Source organism: Carya illinoinensis, chromosome 1, assembly GCF_018687715.1.
Source record: "Carya illinoinensis cultivar Pawnee chromosome 1, C.illinoinensisPawnee_v1, whole genome shotgun sequence".
In the NCBI taxonomy this organism is placed as follows: Eukaryota; Viridiplantae; Streptophyta; class Magnoliopsida; order Fagales; family Juglandaceae; genus Carya; species Carya illinoinensis.
Window position 1 is genome coordinate 14914886 of NC_056752.1, and position 21152 is coordinate 14936037.

At 34.8% G+C, this 21152-nt stretch overlaps 1 protein-coding gene across 2 annotated transcripts; it reads right to left on the reverse strand.

Annotated features, from left to right (window-relative positions):
* Positions 1–4492: 4492 nt before the first annotated feature.
* LOC122311699 (uncharacterized membrane protein At1g16860-like) lies at positions 4493–18547 on the reverse strand. Of its 2 annotated transcripts, XM_043126338.1 has the most exons (5): positions 18104–18547; positions 16596–16751; positions 5421–5632; positions 5111–5323; positions 4493–4986 (listed from the first exon to the last, which is right to left on the reverse strand). In XM_043126338.1, the coding sequence occupies exons 1-5, from the start codon at positions 18413–18415 to the stop codon at positions 4890–4892; spliced, it is 990 nt and encodes a 329-aa protein (XP_042982272.1). In that variant the 5' UTR covers positions 18416–18547; the 3' UTR covers positions 4493–4889. The 2 variants fall into 2 exon arrangements, 1 of the variants encoding a protein (XP_042982272.1); XR_006242848.1 differs by lacking the exon at positions 18104–18547 and adding an exon at positions 17937–18062 and having other exon boundaries at positions 4493–5323.
* Positions 18548–21152: the final 2605 nt, after the last annotated feature.

The following is a 21152-nucleotide window of genomic DNA, read 5'->3' on the forward strand; positions in this document are numbered from 1 at the left end:
TGACCTATATATTCAACATGAAAATGAATTCCCACAATGACCCAATTAATATGATATGAATCTTTTGACTGCTATTTCACATGCATGCATAACACAGTTTAGCTTTACAAGGGAGAAACCGACAAACATGTCACACCATATGTTACTGGACTGGTCTTGTTTTATTTCTCGTAAACTACCTGGAAGTTCACCTCAGCATCAAATTATTGCAGTATTAAAATATCAGATATTGCTGAAGTCTTCTTCCTGCCCAGCAGGAAATTAGCTAGACAGAGTCGTCTTGACTGAGGATAGACGTTGCTTTTTTAAAAAAGAAAAGATAAAACAAAGGACTCCTTGATAGAAACAAGCGTACTGGGTTTGTTCAAACACTTGAGTCTGTCTTCCAAGGAAGCAGGCTGGAAATTATCTGCAAGTCGTGGGGTCTTTTAGTTTTAGGCTTTTAGCCCAATATTTATTGAGAAATTCTTAGTTTATAAAGAAATTTTATATAATAAATTTATAAGTTAATTTGATTCTATATATCACGTCAGATTATAAAACTCATCTTATTATAAAACATATTTGACGGCTTAAATCGAATCATATCGATTTATGAATTTATTTTTATAAAATACTTTTATAAATATAACAATTCTTATTAAGGTACGAGGACTGACTGAAAAGAAATTAAACAGTCAAATTGATAAAGAGAAATATTTTTTGCAGTCGGGAAATGCAGTTGGCATGTAGTCGTGAAGAAAAAAGTAAATTAATACAGGACCTACATGAAAAAAAAAATTATTTTTATAACTTTTTTTTATTCATGTATGTCCCCCTGAATATAAAATAATTTTTTATAATTTTTTTTTATTCATTCCGTATAGCCGACTGTACGCCGACTGTATTTTTCGACTGTATCTAACAAAGCCCAATTGATAAATGACTCTTTATCGGAGAGAGTTCACGTTATTTGCACGACTAGCTATCTTATTCAACCTTGACTACACCATTATAAATTATACTAGAACAATAATGGTGATCATTTGCCTTGGTCTTTGGGTGAAAGGAAAATTGTTTTGGCTACGTCAAGGAATATATGTCCAAATTATATATTTGATATCATTATCCATCTTTTATATTATATTTTTATGCATTGTATTTGTTATAGAGTGTACTTTTTCAAGTTTTCTATACTTCCTTTTATATTTCTCTTCATGATTTGATGCGATATTTCTCCCAAAAATGGGCATCCTTTGTCATGTGAGAGAAATGCATATCTAAACACTACACTTAGAAGCCGCCGTCGTCATGACTTTAATTTTGCCTCCTCAATTTGATCACTTGTTTTATTTTAAATTTATTATCATTATTTTAAATAAGGCATGTCTAGCAGTACATGTTGGACGGCCCTTAACATTGAAATGAATTATAGTGAATTCTTATAAAAGCTAAAAGAATATAATTAAGTTCTTCCCAAGGGTGATACTCGCATGGTGCGAGACAAGGTAGACTCTTCCCCGCACCCCACCCTGCACCATGAGATAAAAGGGTTTTCATCCCCGCTCCCAAGTCAACTATACAAGTTCAAGTTGGAAGGATGAAAAGATGCGCTCATTCATATACCAGTATAAGTTGTTCAACTTGTACTGGGTTTAACCTACAAAATTGAGATTAATAGGAATATATATATATAATATAAGATAAATATTTGTTAAATTATAATACGAGTATATGTAACACGTCATGTGAATACATGTATACGCACATATATGTAACGGGTTAGTAATAATTAGTTAAAAATTACTACTAAACATCACAAAATAGCTGTACAAAGTTGTCTTGGAAAGTGATTGAGCATAATTTTAATTGAGGTTTGTTAGGACGTTAATGTCCCATTAGTTAGTGCCAGGCAGAGCCATCCTTTACCCCCCAATATCTTATAAAAGGAGTAGAATTGAAGGTCTATGCCCTACACATGACTCATTTCATTAGTTAAATTAAAATATTTATTTATTCATTTTTTGTTATAAGAATACATCTAAAAGTGGTCCTTTGGCGTACTTAATTAAGAGGCAATGAAGCATCTAAAACACTCCATTTATATTGTTTTAATACTTTTTTTCTCTTAAATTCTATTATAATTTTAGGAACTTGATTATCATATGTCATGGACAAGGGTTGTCATAAGTGAAGTCAGCGTGACACATGACCAGGAAAATAAATAAGGACTCGGCATATATTTAAAAATATTTTTAAAACCTAGAAAATATATAAATTATTGAAAATAAAATAGAAATCCACATCTACTTGCATAAAAAGCTGGTGTGTTTTTATGCTTATGGAAAACAGCCTAGGATGCTTGTGAAGCATACTAATTGAAAAAAGAATAATATTATATATAGTCATGAAGTGTGCAAGTATCATACAGTCGCTTGGAGAAAAGTGGAGTTCAACATTATTAAAAAATTAATTTTCTTTTCATATGAGTTTCGTATTTATTTATTTATTTTAATATAATTGTGTCGTGCTTTCACTCTCACGACTAAAAGTATCATTTATCTTGAAATAAACTTGTCTATAAATTATGGTGAATTGATATAGTATGTCAAATCGTAATTTTTTTTTTTTTATTCTAAAGTAAACTTGACATAGTGATATTCTATCAAAAGTAATACTATTCATCATCCTATTTCTCATCATCCTCCCATCATCTTATAATGTGCCATTAGATTTTTAGAGATTATTTATTGTATTTCATTTGTAAACCTATCATCTAATACCACATCATAGGATGATGAGAATTAAGATGATGAATAGATTTTTTCATTCTATCAAATCATGTTAATTAGTAAATTTTTTTTATTTTTGCAATTATTTTTATAGACCCGATGATTTTTGCAAGTAAAGCCCATTCATACTCAATAAGGGATAAGGGAATATAGAAGCGACTTAACAAAACAGTAATGATGCCTCCCAAACTGTTACACGACTATGCTTAAAATACATGGGGATCCAAAACCAAATTGGACCGCAAGTACCAAATCCATGGCAGCCCTAGTCTAGGCCCAACCAAGTATGGTGTACTGAGCTTTTTGCGTACTACGGAAAGTTGGGAAACATCTTCGAAAACATGCTAATTTTGCAAGTAATTATTGTACTAGACACGATTACTTTCATGACATCTATGCATTAGTACCAACTGGGAAAAGAAAGTCTGGCTCATGTACAAAGATTTTTCATGCGTTGTGGATGAACAAAAGAGAGAAATGAGAGAATGGATAACATGATGAAAAGATCTAAAAATACACTTGAGCAAGAGCCAAAAAGTATTTCCAAAGGAGAAAAGCTCAAGGCCAGACCGGTGGTTTTCACATTTTTACACCAACCAATGACCGTAAACCATGTTAGAGTTGCAGCCTGCGACATGCTACACCCGCATGCATGATAAAAATGTGACCAGAAACATTACCTGCGAAAAATCCATTTCTCACTCAGCGATCTTTTCTCTTTACCCTCCCTCGCAAAAGATTTTTTCACATCAGCTAAACACATTTCCCTCCCTCACACAGCGATTTCCTCTCCCCATGATAGAATAGTTTGGTTTAATGTGTTTCACAGTTCATTTTATAGAAAATTAATAATAGAATAATTGGTTTAATGTGTTTTCCAATTAATTGTGTTGTTTTTTGGTTGAAAATTTATGTTTTTTTTTTTTTTTTTTTTTTCTTCCTGCTGGGTTGTTTATTTTGCATCCATCCCCTCAATATACCCATTTCATGCATCCCCTGCATACTAGTATCAATCAGCTGAGTGTTTTTCATTACCAGTATCACATGTGAAATGCATAATTAATCGAACGCTAAAGATTGCATAATAAACTTACCAGAAAGGTAAGGCACCAAGGAGAGGAAATCAATTATGGGGAGAGGAAGGAGGGAAATGTGTTCAACTGATGTGAAAATATTTTCGCGAGAGGGAGAAGAGGAAAGATCATTGCACGAGTGAGGAATTTTTCGCATTTTTCACGGGTGATGTTTCTAATCACATTTTTATCATCCGTGCAGGTGTAGAATGTCACAAGCTACTACTCCTACATGGCTTACGGTTGTTGGTGGTTGTAAAAATGTGAAAACCACCTGTCTGGCCTGTAGTTTCACCCTTTCCAAAAACATCACTGCAACCCTGTTTGTAATACACTTTAAAAGTGTACACCGCAAGGTATTTTCCTTCCTTTCTTTTTTTTCTTGAAAGGGGTGCGGGATTTATTTGGACGAATAATACTACTCATCATCCTAATTCTAATCACCTTCCCATCATCATATAATGTGACATTAAATGATTAGAGATTATTTATTATATTTTATTTGTAAACCTATCATCTAATGCCACATTATATGATGATGAGAATTAGGATGATAAATATATTTTTTCTTATTTGGACGTAGAAAATACAGTTATGTAATAAGTAGCATCCATTCTTTATATTCCATATACCATTCTTAAACGAGGATTCAGGTAACAGTGGGAACTCCACAAAATCAGTAGATTTTAGTATAAATGAAGTTCGATGAAGAAACAACTATTTTACAGGCGACGATACATGGCCACTGAAAATTCAGAAGAATTATAATCTAAATTAGGGCCAAATTTCTACAGAATGTTTTACCACAAAATTAAAACATTACGAGCTCCTAATTATCTCATATGTCACGCATCTAATATATTTATGTTTGGCCTTATCCCTTAGTCAACTATGTCTTGTTAATGGGAACCTCTACACTTCACAAAGATCAGCTTCACAGTTGAGTGGATTCCCTTGGTTTTTTCTTTTTCTTCTAAGAGAGAGAATGAGTCAGCCCTTTCGTAGTTCCTCTGATGGTAGCAGTAGCTCTTTTGAGATAGCCTCTCTACGGGATTTTGTCTTCAGAATAAAAGCCAGAAAATCCATTTGGTTTTGGGTTGGGAAAAAGGGGGGGGTGTGTGGTTTTGTTGAACGGGGATAGCCTAAAAAGATGATATGGGTCAATAACACGTTCAAATAGGTGATTTATTTTATCTGCAACTCTCTTTTTCAATTTGAGACGCAAAATATCACGAACTCCTAATTATCTTAATTGTCAGGAATTACCGGTCTGGTTGGTGCACTGACTCTTGGTTTGTCACAAGGCTGGCCATTTGAGGCACCTGTAGGAGGATCAACCCATCAATGTCAACTGGGAGAAGAAGCCTTTGGTGGAGACATCCTGAGGAGATGATCTCTGGTGGTTGCATAATCATTAATATATCATTATTTCGCTGCAACATTCCAATCACAGTCATACAACTGCCTTCCTGAACGTACCTGCCAAATTTTAAGGGAATTTGCAGCTTATCAGTTCTAAAGAACAATGCACACAATCAGAAGTAAATTTAAGGTTCCAGTTAAACAAACATGTTACCCCTCTTCAAGACGTAGTTGACGGGCTTCTTCTGAGAGGTTTCTTTCTCTTAACCATTTCTTCAGGTGAGGTGATAAAGTTCTGCATCTTCTGGTAGTATTCACAAGTTTGCTCTCGATGACCAGGGGCATAACTTTACATCCAGAACCGGCTTTCACCAAAGCTCTGACACCAGACTTTCTATCAGTTATGTAAAAGTCAGTGGCGGCCCTCTGTCATGACCAAATACAAAGCCAAAAAATGTTAAAATTCCACAATGATATCAAACTTTCCAACTAAATAGAGGTGGCAATGATTTTTAAATCCTAAACAACAAATTAAAAGGTAGCTAATCTACATCTAAGACCAAAATATAATCATGGAAGCATTAGGAATTAGGAAACTTTGTTCCTGTTCATCCATGCAATCTTCTTCCTCATAATGATGTATAACTGTCTACCTTCCAGAACATTAAGTCTTTTCCTTTTCCTAGTGCATTTCTTTTGGTTTTCTCACCTCAGCTGTTTTGGCGTTGTAACCAATTAATTCATAAGGTTATGGAACTTTAGAAGGGAAGGGCTTTTAGGTTATTACTCTTGATACAGAGTGACCTTAACACATGGTATAAATGACTCTTAGTCCCACTCTCCATTCATGCAAACATAAAAAGGGTAAGGAAAGAAAAGTTGCAACCAAATTTTGGAAATCACATGTCGAGTTTGATTCGAGTTTAACCAGACGAGCACCGAGCGGGCTATCAAACAAACTAGTTCATTTACAGCCCTAGTTGTGACCTACATATAACCTAGGGTGTTGCCTTAACGGATACCAAAAATAGGAAACTACCAGGAAGCCCCAAGTCTACCACATCTACCAGAATTTTTTCCTTAACTGAAAATCCACAATAAAAGCTTCTAGGAATGGACATTGTGCCAAGATTCTACAGGCCATTAGGGCTGGCTGTCACCCAGATTCTATTCCATATAATCCTAGCATTGGTGCCAGAAATTCCAACCCCTCTTTTCCACTGTCTGCCGCCTCCTCTCAGCCATCTTCCACTAATTTTTCATTGAGCACTCAAGGTAGCAACCTAGGAAACCCTTTTCTAGGTCTGCCACAGCCCATTGCTGAGAAAAGTTTTGAATTTTCAACACTTGTTCATGAATTTAGCAAAAAAGTGCTGCTGACTTCCCTTTAAGCTCCAAAATCTGAAGTCTACTGTTACAATCTCCCAGAAACTCAAGACAATTACTTGAGAAATGAACTCCACTCTGATCTTTGAGGGACCAGAACCTCCAAGAAAGAATCTTTATTAACTTTCAGAATGAATGTATTACAAAGCTTCCCTCTGTTTTATACATGAATGGCCATTTATATCGATATAGGGATGAGGGTATTTAGGTCATCATTACACATAAGCTAAGTATATTCCTTTTATTAATAAAGCATGTGCCCCTCGCCTGACTTCATCCCACAGCCTTCTTATTCGAACCACTTCCTTATAGAGCTGACCCAAGCCTCCCACTGATATAACTAACACCCAATGCAAGCATCCATAACAATCTCCTCCCCTCCAGAAGACCTTGCCCACAAGGTAAGGGTACTAAAATCTAAGTTGTTTCACTGGCACCCAAGTTGAATCTTCCACAAGAGCCCCAAGCCAATTGACCAGTAATTCAATTAATGGCTCCTTTAAATGATATAGCGGGTTCACCATCAGATTTGGTTCTTAATAAAGTTAACGGGTTTAAGCAAATCCTGGAGATTTCACATGATGGATATGAAGACCAATTTAAAGCTCTAATCACTGCAATTGAGGCAAGCCACACGTTTGAAACCAAATCAAGTTTCAAGAGAAGTAGGAAGTTAAACCGTCTTTCATGGGCAATTAACTACAACGCTAAGAGAGGTAGCTCAAGTCGAGGGAAGACTAAAGGGAGGGCATGGTGAAAACGGTCTTGTAGAGGGATTTGAATTAGTTGTACACGAAACAAGGGGCTAGGGTTGGGAAGGTGTGTTCCATTCAAATTCGGGCTTGGTGTATTTGGGTAGTTTTTACGAGCTTTTTGGGTCATTAGGAGCTCTTTAGTATGGGCTAGGTGTTTTCTTGTACGTCCAATGTACTTGGTTACTCCTATTGATATATATAATATTTTTACTTATCAAAAAAAAAAAAAATTAATGGCTCGTTGTTAAAAGGAACCATCCTCCTTTGCAAAATCGATTCAGGCTCAGTCCTTAATCCCCCATGTGAATCTGTCAATGGTAAAACAGGTGAGATAGTGGCAGTTGGTCCCACATGTTTCTTCAACTTGGACACATGGAATACAGGGTGTATAGAAGAGTTTGGTGGCAACTCTATCTTATAAGCAACTTCTTCAATACGCTCCAAGACTTTGAAAGGCCCAAAATATCTCTATCCAGGCTTAGAACTAGCACGATTGGCAACACTGCTGTTTATATTTCTGCAATTTCAGACACACAATTGCTATGGATGCTTACATTGGGTGTTAATTATATCAGTGGGAGGCTTGGGTGAGCTATGTACAGAAGAGGTTCGAATAAGAAGTCAGGCAAGGGGCATGTGCTTCATTAATAAAAGATATGTACTAAAATATCCCCAGCTTAGGTGTAATAATGACCTAAATACCCTCATCCCTATAACGAGATAAACGGTCATTCATGTATAAAAACAGAGAGAAGCTTTGTAATACATACATTCTGAAAGTTAATAAAGATTCTATCTTGGAGGTTCTGGTCCCTCCAAGATCAGAGTGAAGTTCAGTTCTCTAGTAATTGTCTTGAGTTTCTTGAGTTGGTGGGAGATTTTAACAATTGATATCAAAGTAGAGACCACGTCACGAGTTCAAGTCATGGAGGGGGTGACTTATATGCTGGATTAAATTGTCTTGATACTATGTATGGGCATAGTGTTAAGTCATTAAATACTGATAGATAAGTAAAACCGCCAAAAGAGAAAGGGCTACCATAGGGTCAGTGCTGATAGAGTGGGCCACTATGGACATCGGATTCGGAAGCGTAGTGGAATGTTATGATCTTGAGGGTTAAAGGTTTAATCAAATTAATATCTAACAGTCCTAGAGTTTTTGGATCAATAGTTGGGTCTTCAACACCTATCTTGCTACACCCTTTTCCTCTTGCTCCCACCACTGCTCGGTGAGTAAATTCAATGTTTTTCTTCACCTTTGAATGAATTAATCTCTGATTCTCTTACAGCAGTGAAATCAGTACACTAACCTTAATCTCTGATTCTCTTAAGTTGTCCATTATTTTAACACCTTAGCGGCACCTTCTTTCAAGCCTTAAAGGACTCCTAGAGGCTGCAATTCTTGGTGGAAGTTCTAAAGATGAATTCAATATGAAAGATAGAAAGTATTCTCCCTAGAAATTTGAGATTTCCTCCTGTATATCACAAGTCTAAATTGTTCCCTATTGCCACCATCTGACAATAACAGACAGCATTTTAAGGCTAAGAGAAGGCAAGGAAACAAAAGGCTGTCAAAGAAACTCAAGCGGACAGGTTCTGTCACTTGACTTTCTTCATAAATAGATCATACAATACAACATAGTCATTAGTAAATTGTGCCTTAGCTATGTGGGTGGAATCGATGTATACACACCATGATGGGAAGAATATAAACACACTACAGTTTATTAGACTGTGACAGCCCTAAGGTTGATGTTTAGACCTCCCTAAAGGAATGCTTTGAGTTCTGACACCATGAGTTTTACCCCTACCCCAAGTTTCCATAACCATTGCAACACACTTTGGAGTTACAATGAGGGGAACTACACAATCAGATAGCTGATTACACAACCCACACATACACACACAGCACAAACAAATACTTCAGAATTTTAAGGCCGTAACAGCTTGTTCTTGGGCCAAGACCAGATCTGACTAGGAGATTTTAGAGTGACTGGAATGCCCCAGAGCAAGCTAAAACAATTATATGCACACTTGAGTATTAAAGCCAGTGAAAAGTAGCCAACACATCCTGAAATTCATGCTTTTGACACCCACTATTCAGCCAAGGGGCTGAATAAGAGGGGTAATTACAGCAGGCTATAGAGTGTTAAACAGAAATACTAAAGACCATTAAGGGTTCACGACAACCGTATAAGCTAGGTTTAATTGAGATGCTCAGTTTGGATTAAGAAATCCCCCCAACTCATCACAACTCATCTCGTCTAGTCATTACAACTTTTCCAAATTCCTACACAAAATATAATAAAAAATTCAACTTTTTCAAATCCCAAAACAATAATAATATTAAAAACTAACTAACAATATTTTATTCAACTTTCATATCATCTAACTCACTATCCAAACCTCCCCTAAGTTTAGTCCACCACGTATACCTCCAGTATACTTGGGCTATGCCTATTTACTTCTATTAATAAAATGTTTGTCTCATCAAAAAAAAGTTTAGTATTTGCACCTAGTGTATGAGTATCCTTATCAACACAACTATCTATTGTTTTATTTTTTATGAATAAGAAGATTTTATTGAGACAAGTAACAAGGCAAAGCCAAGTACATAGGAAGTATACAAAAACTGAACCTAATTACAAGAAAGGAACTAAAAAAAAGAAACAAGAAAATCATGGACACTAGTTCCATTAAACACATTAGCCGAAGCCCACTGAAATAAGGTATTAAAGAAAAAATGTTTAAATTCATCCACTGAGTATTCCTTATCGTCAAAACATCATCTGTTCCTCTCAACCCAAATACACCACACAAGGCATAAAGCCAATCTCATATTCCCTTTTTTTATAGTTAAAAGATATTTATATTAATAACAATAGGCATAGCCCAAGTACACAAGGGGTATACAAGATTTTTAACCTAGCTAAGAGGAAGAAATAGAAACAAGAAAATCATGAAAAGTTTAGGCCATTACAATCTACAACACTTGCCCATGGGAACAAAGTTTTAATAAAGAACAATCTAATCTACTCCAATGTTCACTCCTTATCTTCAAAAGTCCAATCATTTCGTTCCTTCCATAGGCACCAAAAAATACATATAGAATCCATCTTCCACACTGCTAAGATTTGTGGAATTTTGCCCAAATTCTTCCAATTGGCCAGGAGCTCAACCACCGTAGGAGGCATAACCCAAGCCAATTCCATTCTTCTAAAGACATCATCCCATAGTGATCTAGAGACCTCACATTGTAGTAGAAAATGATCCACAATCTCACCATTCTTTCAGCACATACAACACCAATCCACGACAATCACCCAGTGTTTTTGTAGGTTGTCCATAGTCAAAATCTTACCAAGAGAAGATGTACAAGCAAAAATGTTCGCCTTTAGGGGCGCCTTGTTTCTACAAATATTTCCCCATGGTTACGCTGCAGATTGGTGAGGGTCCCATAAAAGGAGCGAACAGAAAAAACACCTTTGCTAGTGGGTGTTCATCTCAACTTATCAACTTCCTGAGTGTTCATTCTCATGGCATACAAGGTTCTAAAAAAACAGCAAAGCTGTCAACTTCCCAATCATGTGCTGCCCTCATAAAATTCACATTCCATTGGATTGAGCCACCGGACATCTGCATTTGTCCTTAAGAGCTCAATCTCCACACCGTAAGTCATGCTAGAATTTTATTCTAGATCCGTCATATATCACAATTCTAGCATGTCGAGAGAAAACCCCCCAACCTTTTCTTATGTGCTTCCAAAATCCCACCCTATACACCCCTTGTACCTCCCTAGAGCTCCACCACCCACCTACAACCGTACTTAAGATCAATCACCAGTTTCCATAAAGTTTGCCTCTCCATGTTATATCGCCACAACCATCTCCGAAGAAGAGCCCAATTGAATATCCTCATGTTTCTAATTCCTTATCCCATTTGACCAAGTGGAACTCAAACTCATCCCCCAACCCACTCCAAAAGAAATCACGCTCGAGTTTCTCAATACGGATCGCCACACTAGCCAAAATTGGAAATAGAGATAAGAAGTGAGTTGGTAAATTGGACAACATACTCTTGATCAAGGTGGTCCTACCACCTTTTAACAAATACAATCTCTTCCAACCCACTAATCTACGTTCAATCTTTTCTATTACTTCATCCCATATGGATTTAGCCTCGAAAGAGGCCCTCAAAGGAAGTCCAAGGTATTCCATGGGAAATGAGGAGACCTTGCATCTAAGAATGTTGGCCAGCCACCAGTGGTTTCGAACATTTCCAATTGGGACCAACTCCGATTTGGATAGATTCACCTTCAATCTAAAAACAGCTTCAAAACAAAGTAGAAGGCATTTTGGGGTCTCGAAATAATCCTCACCAACACCTCCCCCAAGTAGTTTGCTAAAACCTTAATCTTATATACCCCATTCACAAGACTAATAGGCTGAAAATCTTTGACATTCACAAACCCTACCTTCTTGGGAATTAGCGGAATAAAAGTGGCATTGAGACTTTTCTCGAACTTATCCAATGAGAAAAGTTCCTGAAAAACTTTCTTCAAATCATCGTTCACTACCTTCCAACAGGCTTGGAAGAATCCCATAGAGAAACCATCCAAGCTAGGTGCTTTATCTTTAACAATCTTTCTCACCACTTCATAAACCTCTATCTCATCAAAAAGCCTCTCCAGCCAGGCAACACTTTGCTGCTCAATGGTCTCATATGCTAGCTAATACATCTAGTTTTGGCCGCCATGCTACTTGCTCGGTAAGTAATTGTTCAAAAAAACCAGCAACATGCTCATGAATCACTAGAAATTATGTGGACACAACACCATCAATATTTAACATCTCAATGTTGTTAGTCCTTCTATGTGAATTGGCCACTTTATACAAAATTTCGTGCTTCTATCTCTTTTTAACCCCAATGCTCGAGATTTTTGACACCATGAAATCTCCTCAAATAAGATAACTCTCGCAAGCTCTAGAACTAATTCTGTCTTTCGAGAGAGTTCCTCCATCGATAGTGCCCGACCCTCCTCTACCCTCTCTATTTCCTGTAGTTCCTCCATTAGAGACTTCTTATCGCCTACATCTCCAGAAACTTGCGCACTCCATATGTTTAAGTCTCTTTTTAAAGCTTTCAGCTTACATGCAAAAACAAAACTTGGAGTGTCATGTAATAGATAGGAGGACCACCATTGCCTGACCCTTTCCACAAAGCCCTTACTTTTCAGCCTTCTTGAATTTGAAATACCTACGCCCTCCACGAATGCCTCCACAATCTAACAAGATAGGAAAATGATCTGAGGAAACTAGAAATATGTCTAATCTAGACCACATTTGATTGTTTGACCAAATGTATGTTCCACCCATAAGAGGAATAACTCAAATATAAAATTTGAGAACTTTTTCATTGTACGCCGAAGCCTACTCTCCCCCGATCCCTCACTTGGGAACCTAATAACATTAAAACCACCCCTATGCACCAAGGCATGTCCCACTAACTTTGTAACCCACCAATCTCCTCCCACAGATGTCTTCTTTAGCTGTCTAGATTCGGCTCATACACTTCAACAAATGCCCACATAAAACCATCTTCCACCTTTTTAAAAGTACATGCCACTGTATACTCCCCAATGTAATCCTCTATTTTATTCACAATCCCTCGATCCCACATAACTAATATTCCACCTGAGGCCCTAAGAGATGCGAGATACACCCAGTCAACATATGAACAGTTCCACAAGCCACGAACATTGCTTCTCGAAATAATTTCCATCTTAGTTTCTTGCAAGCAAATGATATCCACCCTCCACTCCCCAAGCAGATTTTTTTATCCAAAGTCACTTATTTTCTTCATTAAGCCCTCAAACATTCCAAAATACAATCTTCTGCTTCACAAAGAAATTTTCGGCCCCCTTCCTTTGGATTTTCCTTTGCTTGAGATACCCTCATAATTAATAGACCATGTCAGTCTATTTAGCTCTCTCCTTTTCTTTGGAGCCTGAATTCATAGCTCCCTCTATTTAGCTACCTCTGTTTTTTGGAACAGACCATGTCAGTCTATTCCAAACAGCAGCAATTTGCACATTACCCCCTGAACCTCTCCGGCAAGCAAAAAGATCCACCACCCACTTGGCATCACCCAAGCCATTCCACTCCTATTGAACACCTCGTGCCATAACAGCCTATTCACTTCACAATGTAATAATAAATGATCCACCGATTCACCAGATTTCTTCATTAGAAGCACCAATCCAAAACAATTAATCCACACTTCCTAAGATAATCCAACGTCAGAATCTTCCCTAAAGAAGCAGACCGGCCAAAGAACACAACTTTTGAAGGCACCTTACTCTTCCAAATACTCTTCCAAGGAAAAGAGTGAACCCCATTTGGCCTAGACAGCATCACAACTGTCTAATGTGATCATCCACAAACAAAAAAAGCTATTTTCTTTGAAATTGTTAAATAAAAGAAACCAAATCTAATTTCATTTAGGAAAGGATTTATAAAAAGGGATTAATCAACCTTAGCATGAGTAAAAAGAGTTTGATAGTAATGGTGTAATGATCACAAAGGAAAGCCCAAGCCACACTTGGGCTCATACACAAATATGACTAGTCATTGTTACAATTTTAATCCATTAAAAAATAATAACGGGTCGGACTTCCCTCTTAAGCAATGTGGGATCTAATTCACCACATTCCTATTCTCAAACCGGGGATTACAAATTTTTTCCCTAAGTTGAAAAGGAAGTTTTGATATTGAGTCAGTGAGCGAGTTAAGAAACATAGTATGGTTGTGCCTTTAATGATTATTGCAAAACTGTTACATTTTGAAAAGAGTTCTTCAAGTAATGCGGTGTGATCCTAACCTTTCCTGGAAGCGCTTTTTTATGCACCTTCTCATATGTCATGAAAATCAAGTTTGCAAATGATCTAATATGTTGCATGTGCTATTAGAAAGTATGAACACATTCATGTTATGAAAATTACGCTAATGCTTTTCATGTGAACGTTATGTCAGTCATGATGATTATTCTTATGCCATGGAAGTTACGATATTATAATGATATGAATATTATGAAAAGCTTATGGATGCAAAATCATGAGAATAGGCACTGATGAATGAATGCCATGTTATGAATGTGTTACCTTGGCCATATGATGATGCTTGGTGCTTATGCAATATTATTGGTGGATGTACCACACTAAAGGACATTGAGAATGTGTGGTCTGCCACATGTTGCACCCCCTATGGCTATAGACTATGGGCTGGTACACAACCTTGCACACAAGGGTGCATGTGTGTTGGCCACTTTGTACATAAAGGCTTAGTGATAAATGTCTTATAATATGTGAGAAAATCTTTCATTGTATTTAAAAATGTTTTTGAAGGTAAAACCATACTCGGAACCTTTTTACTGCATGATGTACTATCTACTGAGTATTCAACTCATTTTTGTTTTTATATATTAGATGTCCCAAGTGACAAAAATGAAGATGAATTATCAGGCCAGAACCAGTAGGACTGTGGACAAGTCAAGTTCAAGAGTTGAACATAGTGTTAGGTTTTTGGATTATGTTGACGTAGTGACATCAAGAATATAGTTTACTTCCAGTTATTGAATTTTTTTCACATTTTGCAGTATTGTTTGAATAATTAAGTTATGGTTTTTGAGGTATTAAGTCATCTTTGATGGCTTTCCTGTTCCTCTACCTTCACTCGCTTCCTTGCCTTTGACGACTCAAACTAATGTGTATGGATCTCATATGCCTGGGACTATGTATCTATGTATGTATGTTTATGTGGCATTCACAAGCCGACAGCAAGGGGGTGTTACATACAATGATCATCCTTTGCTATATGTTGCACAAGAGCAAGGGAAGATCGCTAAACTTCTAAATAGCCGTATGCATTATTGTCTTATCAATATAAACTAAACACTGTCTAAAAAATAGAACAATTACCATGACTCAAAAAATTAGTTAAAGTAGACACCATCTGAATTATGTCATCTATAAATTCTTCTTTCTACTTCTAATGTGTATTGAATCAAATACAACATCTTGGTATGAAGTTAGATATCTAAAGATGGCAGAGCAACATGCATTATTTTTAAAAGTTCTGACAGGGCTTTGCATACAAGAGTAAGACTTTCACTGTTATCAACTGCATTTGTAGTTAGAACAGATACCGAACATTAATTACGGATACCTCGGGTGGATTTTTGCTTGTAGGCCTGACTAAGCTGAGAAAATATGCAAGAGCATATTAGGGTCACAATCAGAGACTTGAAGGTCAAAACCACCAGAGCACCACATGCTGACGCTCCATGGGGCAGGGGGGACCAATTAAAAAGAAGGCTTTTTAAATAAAATAAATACAATCTAAATAGTTTTCAAAGCCATGAACCTTTATTGCAGTAACTCAATTCATGAAACCCTTCTCATACAATTTTATTTTTATAACTCATATGCTCTTATACATTGAAGGGAGATAAGTCACACCCATGCATCTATTAGCATCATCACAAATTCTATTTTATGAACATGATATATGGTAACATGTTGATGTTCCACAATAATAAAGAAGCAATCCAAGGTAAAATATGAGCAAAGACCATGTTTTCAAACCATCCCGTACTTCATAATACATGATGCTAGGCAGATGAAAAAACAAATATGCACAAACAAGCAGAGCGAATAAGGATGTCAACATAATGCCAGAAATTAGAAGTAGTCCCAAGTCCCAATTCTAAAAAAAGGAGCAATTATCAGCTAAAATCATTTTTGCTTAGACATGCAAATGTTCACCATATCAAGTTTCTGTTTGAAGTTGAATGTGGGAAAAAAAAAGGTTAGAGGAAGTAAAAAGTACGGAGGTTGAGGTTTTGGTGAGCTACCAATTATGAAATTTTAGTCCACAAGGACAACCGGATTTTTGGAGTCAATAGAGGTTGTCTTGAGATGGGTTGAAAACATATTGTTATAATGGAATGCTTCTGCATCAGAAGAAGTTACTTGAAATAAAATATTCAAATTAACCTTAATTTAATGCAAAAAATTGGCACAAGGTCTCGAACAAACATGAAAATGATACCAGCTATCAACCTCCACAATGATCAACATCATATTCAATCCAATCAGGACAGCCAACAGTTTATTAATAATGAGAATGAAAAATTACATATAAAAAAATGAATACTCAGAATGGCTGAATGGCTTAGTAGAAGTTATGCACCTCACAATATGATAAACTCCACCGAAAGCATGATCTCTTGAGATTCACCGGTGTGAAATCAAAACCTCTGTACTCGTACAAAAGAGTAGATGCATAGACACATCTGGTAGCTTTTTCATAGGAAGATTCCAGAGCGACACTCCCACATGATGCAATCTGAAATCACAAGAATTACAAAAGAATTGGTCTTCTACCAGGTAGATGGAAAATATAATCTGCTTATAGAATACACGCACATACTTATAAAAAAAAAAATAGAATATAAGCACAAAAGGACCACGTATGAGAATGAAACAAAAGGACCACGTATGAGAATGAAAAGGAAATTATCAAGAGGATAAAAAGAGCAGCATGTAGAACGATATTAATCTGCCAATCAAAACATAGCATGGCATAAAGCAAATGCTTAGTTTATTAAGAAGTTCCTCAAAGGACCTATCTCCTTCCTAGGAACTATAAAGCTTATTTAATTGACAATTTCCCAATCACATCAAAAGTCATGACTGTGAAGTCCAAGTTCTAAACAATACAATCGTGTTCACAAAATACTTGCTCTGGTTTGGAAAATACCAAACTCGTACAATCTATATGACCAAAACAAGAAAATGAAAAAAATCCGGAAAAAGAAATTCTAGAACACTATTTAATGTTTCTATTAAATCATGAATAGAAGCCACAAAGTAAACCAAGGACATCGACATCAATAGCTAATACACTCGTACGAAGCTCGAAGTAATTAGCTCTGAAACCCAAAAATAATGGTTAACAGTTCTCAAACACATCCTCGGATGTTATACCCCCATTAAGACGTACAAGCGAACAAAAGCATTTCCTCCAAACAACTGCTATGAATGATGACGACACAGAAACCCAGCTTTTGATGACAAAATTCTTCAGGATAACCAAGAATAGGAAAAAAAATCTAGCCTGCCAATACTAATTGATTTATCTTGCTGGGAAAGTTGATTTTTTATTATTTTTTTCCTCAGATTTTTGTAAACAATATTGCAGTAAGTATTAGCCAATAGCTCCATTTCAGCATAGCTTTGTTCCACTAATAGTTTCAATTCAGAGAGAGAAGTTGATTTTTTATTATTTTTTCCTCAGATTTTTTAAACAATATTGCAGCAAGTATTAGCCTATAGCTCCATTTCCGCATAGCTTTGTTCCACTAATAGTTTCAATTCAGAGAGAGACCCCAGTAAAAATAACTCCAACTTTTTAAGAAATACCCATGACTGGTTAGAAGGAAATGCGTTATTTTCCTCTCTATTTTGAACAGGAGTTTCACACCGACGGTTTTTACCTTTTTTTTTTTTATAAAACGAAACCAAAAGTTACCTTAACACTGCCAATTTCATATTAAACCTCCTTCCGCCTTATTTTCTCCGCAACCAAACACAAACCAAAACCACTCCACCAAAACTAGAAAGGTGCCACACGAAAAATCGTAACGAACCCATCAAAAGGAAAGAATAAAGATAAAGGAAGAGAGAAATGATCGGTACCCCAGTGATCTTAACGAGCTGTCCCTCACGAGCCACTCTAAGGTCAGACTCAGGAAGAGTGCGAAGAAAGAAAAGTATTGCCCTTTTAGTCTTCCAGTGATGGGTATTCCAGACAATGAAGGCGAGGACTAGAGCCGAAAGCACAAGAAAACAGGCAAAGAAGAGGGCGTTGTGGACAACAATGAGTATGAAAATGGAGACAAAGAGACCCAGAAGAAAGAGGGGTATGACAGTGTAGAAGAATAGAGGAGGAAAGGGATTGCAAGAACAACAATGCTGGTCTCTCGGAGCTACGCTAGAGAGGTCGTTCATCACTATCTCTGAGACTGTGCGGCTTTACTGCACCCAGTGAGACAATCATTCAAGAGGAGTCTGCAGACTGCCAGACGCATAGCCAGAGGTTTGGGCATTTGTTGGGGAATGGGAGAGCGATATGGGGAATGGGGAGACGCTGGTGCTTTTAAGTTGTAAAGCACTTGGTTTAGTACTAGTACGACGACGTTCTACTTGCATTTTTCAAACATTTGAGAATCCCACCACAGACGGCACAGCTGCATGTCATTTTCCTTTTTTTAACGTGTAACGGGTACGAGGACAGGAAGATGAGATGGGAAGCTATCTTACTTCATCTCATTTCTAAATTCAAATGAGTCCTAAGGTTACATTTAGGTAATAAAGTAATTTTAGATATTCTATAAATGATATTGAAAAAATAATTATAAAATATTAAATAATAATAAAAAGTAATAAGAAGTAGATAAAAAGTAATGTTAAAATAATGAATCGTAATATAGTATTTTTAGAATACTTTAATGTCCAAATTAACATAAAGTCTAGTCTGTATTTACAAATAAGATGAGATGAGTTGTAATAAAAGTTAAAAGCTAAATAATATGTTATTAGAATATATTTTTTCAATATTATTTTTGTTTTGAGATTTAAAAAAATTAAATTATTTATTTTATTTTATATAAGAATTTGAAAAAGTTGTAATAATTAGTTGACATGAAATGAAAATGATTATGAAAATAAATGAGGCTTTAGATGTCATTTGAATGCTGAGTTAAGATAAAATTAATTGAATTTAAAGTTGAATAAAAGATTAGTGCAAAATTGTAAATTCACAATATCGTAGTTTTATAATAAAATAATAAGAAGAATGTCGTCCTCAAGAATTGATATCTCATTTTTGAATTAGTACCGAAATTATATTAATCTCGACTTTATTTAGAAAGTCCTTAAAATTTTTTTAATTGCAATTTAAAATAAAATCAATTCAAAAGAAATATTTAAAGGAAAACAAAGTTGTTGGTTGATGATCAAATCAATAAGAAAAAAATTTCTAGGAAATCGATTTTACTTAATCTCTTATTATACTTTTCTCATCTAAGTGATTAAAATTAATTCTTTCAGTATGCAAATTCTCAGCAAATTCTCTAAAGTCATTCCAAAAGCCTCTTTCAATAGTGAGTTAGATTATTCTCGATCATTATTTTATATAAGAGTATACAAATTAATAAAACAGAAAAGCATTAAAACCAGCTATTTTAAAACTATATAGGTTCATATAGGTATTTTCAATTTTTATATTTACCTATATTGAAATATTCAAGATCTATCTTATAATTTTCTCTTTCGAAAACAAATCACAAGATTAAAATTATCTAATTAATGGTCAGTTGATTAGAAGTAATGAGTTTAAAATAATCAAACAAACATAATATAGAATTATTTCAAATTAGCATAAAAAAATAAGTATAGTTTGAAATTAAATCACATCATTTTCTTAGAATAAATAAAATTTATCTTATATTAAAAATTAAATTGAATATCAACGAATTCAGTATAATTTATAATATTTTTAAGAAGAATGGAAGAAAATCTACGGTGAAAATATACTCATTGCAGTTCGCAGCGTCCTCTCCTTTTCTTTCTTCCGATATTTTTTTTCTTTTTCTTTTTTTTAACAAATTTTTTAAATATGGCGGTAGGTGGAATAGATAGAACTCATCCAAATGCGCTTCTCTTGAATTTCAACTTTAGTCTGTCGCTTCATTTGCTTTTTCTTACGCGTCTCTTGATATTCTTCTTCTATAGTCTTTCGGCTGCTTCCCACGAAAATATGGTCTCTCTCAAATTCAAAATTGTACCGTTATCCAATTAAAAAAGGATGATGCTAAGACCGATTGAGTGCTGGTAAAATGACCTATGCACTGTAAAAAATAAAAAAATTATTTTTCATTTTTTTATTTTAATCATTTTTTACACAATTTTAAATATTTTTAAAAAATAGAAAAAAAGGATTTATTTATTAATATTTACTTCTTTAATTATTAAATAAAATTAAAAAATAAAAATAAAATAAAAAATTCAATCGATCATTTATTGATTAAATATATCAGTTCAATTAGCATTTTCTATTAAAAAAATATACCATTTGACTAGTCCTAATTTCTTCTATTATTCAAAAATTCAATTTGATTGTTATCCCCTAAATAGCACCCGACCAGTTCTTATATTTAAGTAAAATCTTGATTTAAATGAGAGACCCAAAACGATAAGCTACTAAAATTTAGATTTTTCTTTTCTTTAAATTTGAAATAAAATTTAATGACAATAATGAAGTCTAAAACAAATAAAAATAAATAAAATTATATTAAAGTTTAAAGTTAAGAAATAATAAAATATAGAAAATTATGCAAGGCATCAATAAATTATTATTATAATATTATTTTTTAATATTATTATTATTTTTAGATTTAAAAAAAATTAAATTATTTATTACATTTTGTATAGTAATATATTATTTTTATATAGTAATTATATAAATTAATGATGTAATTTTTATCTAATTTATTATCATTAATCATATAAATATTTTTTAATAAATTAGTTATATAATTTATATTAATAATTTACTTAATTTTAATTTAATAATTTAAATAAATTTTTTTATTAATTTTTTTAGAAAAAAATTAAAATAATAATAATTAGACAAGACAGATAATTTCTATAAATCTTAAGTCAATCCGATCGAAAAAAAATAATG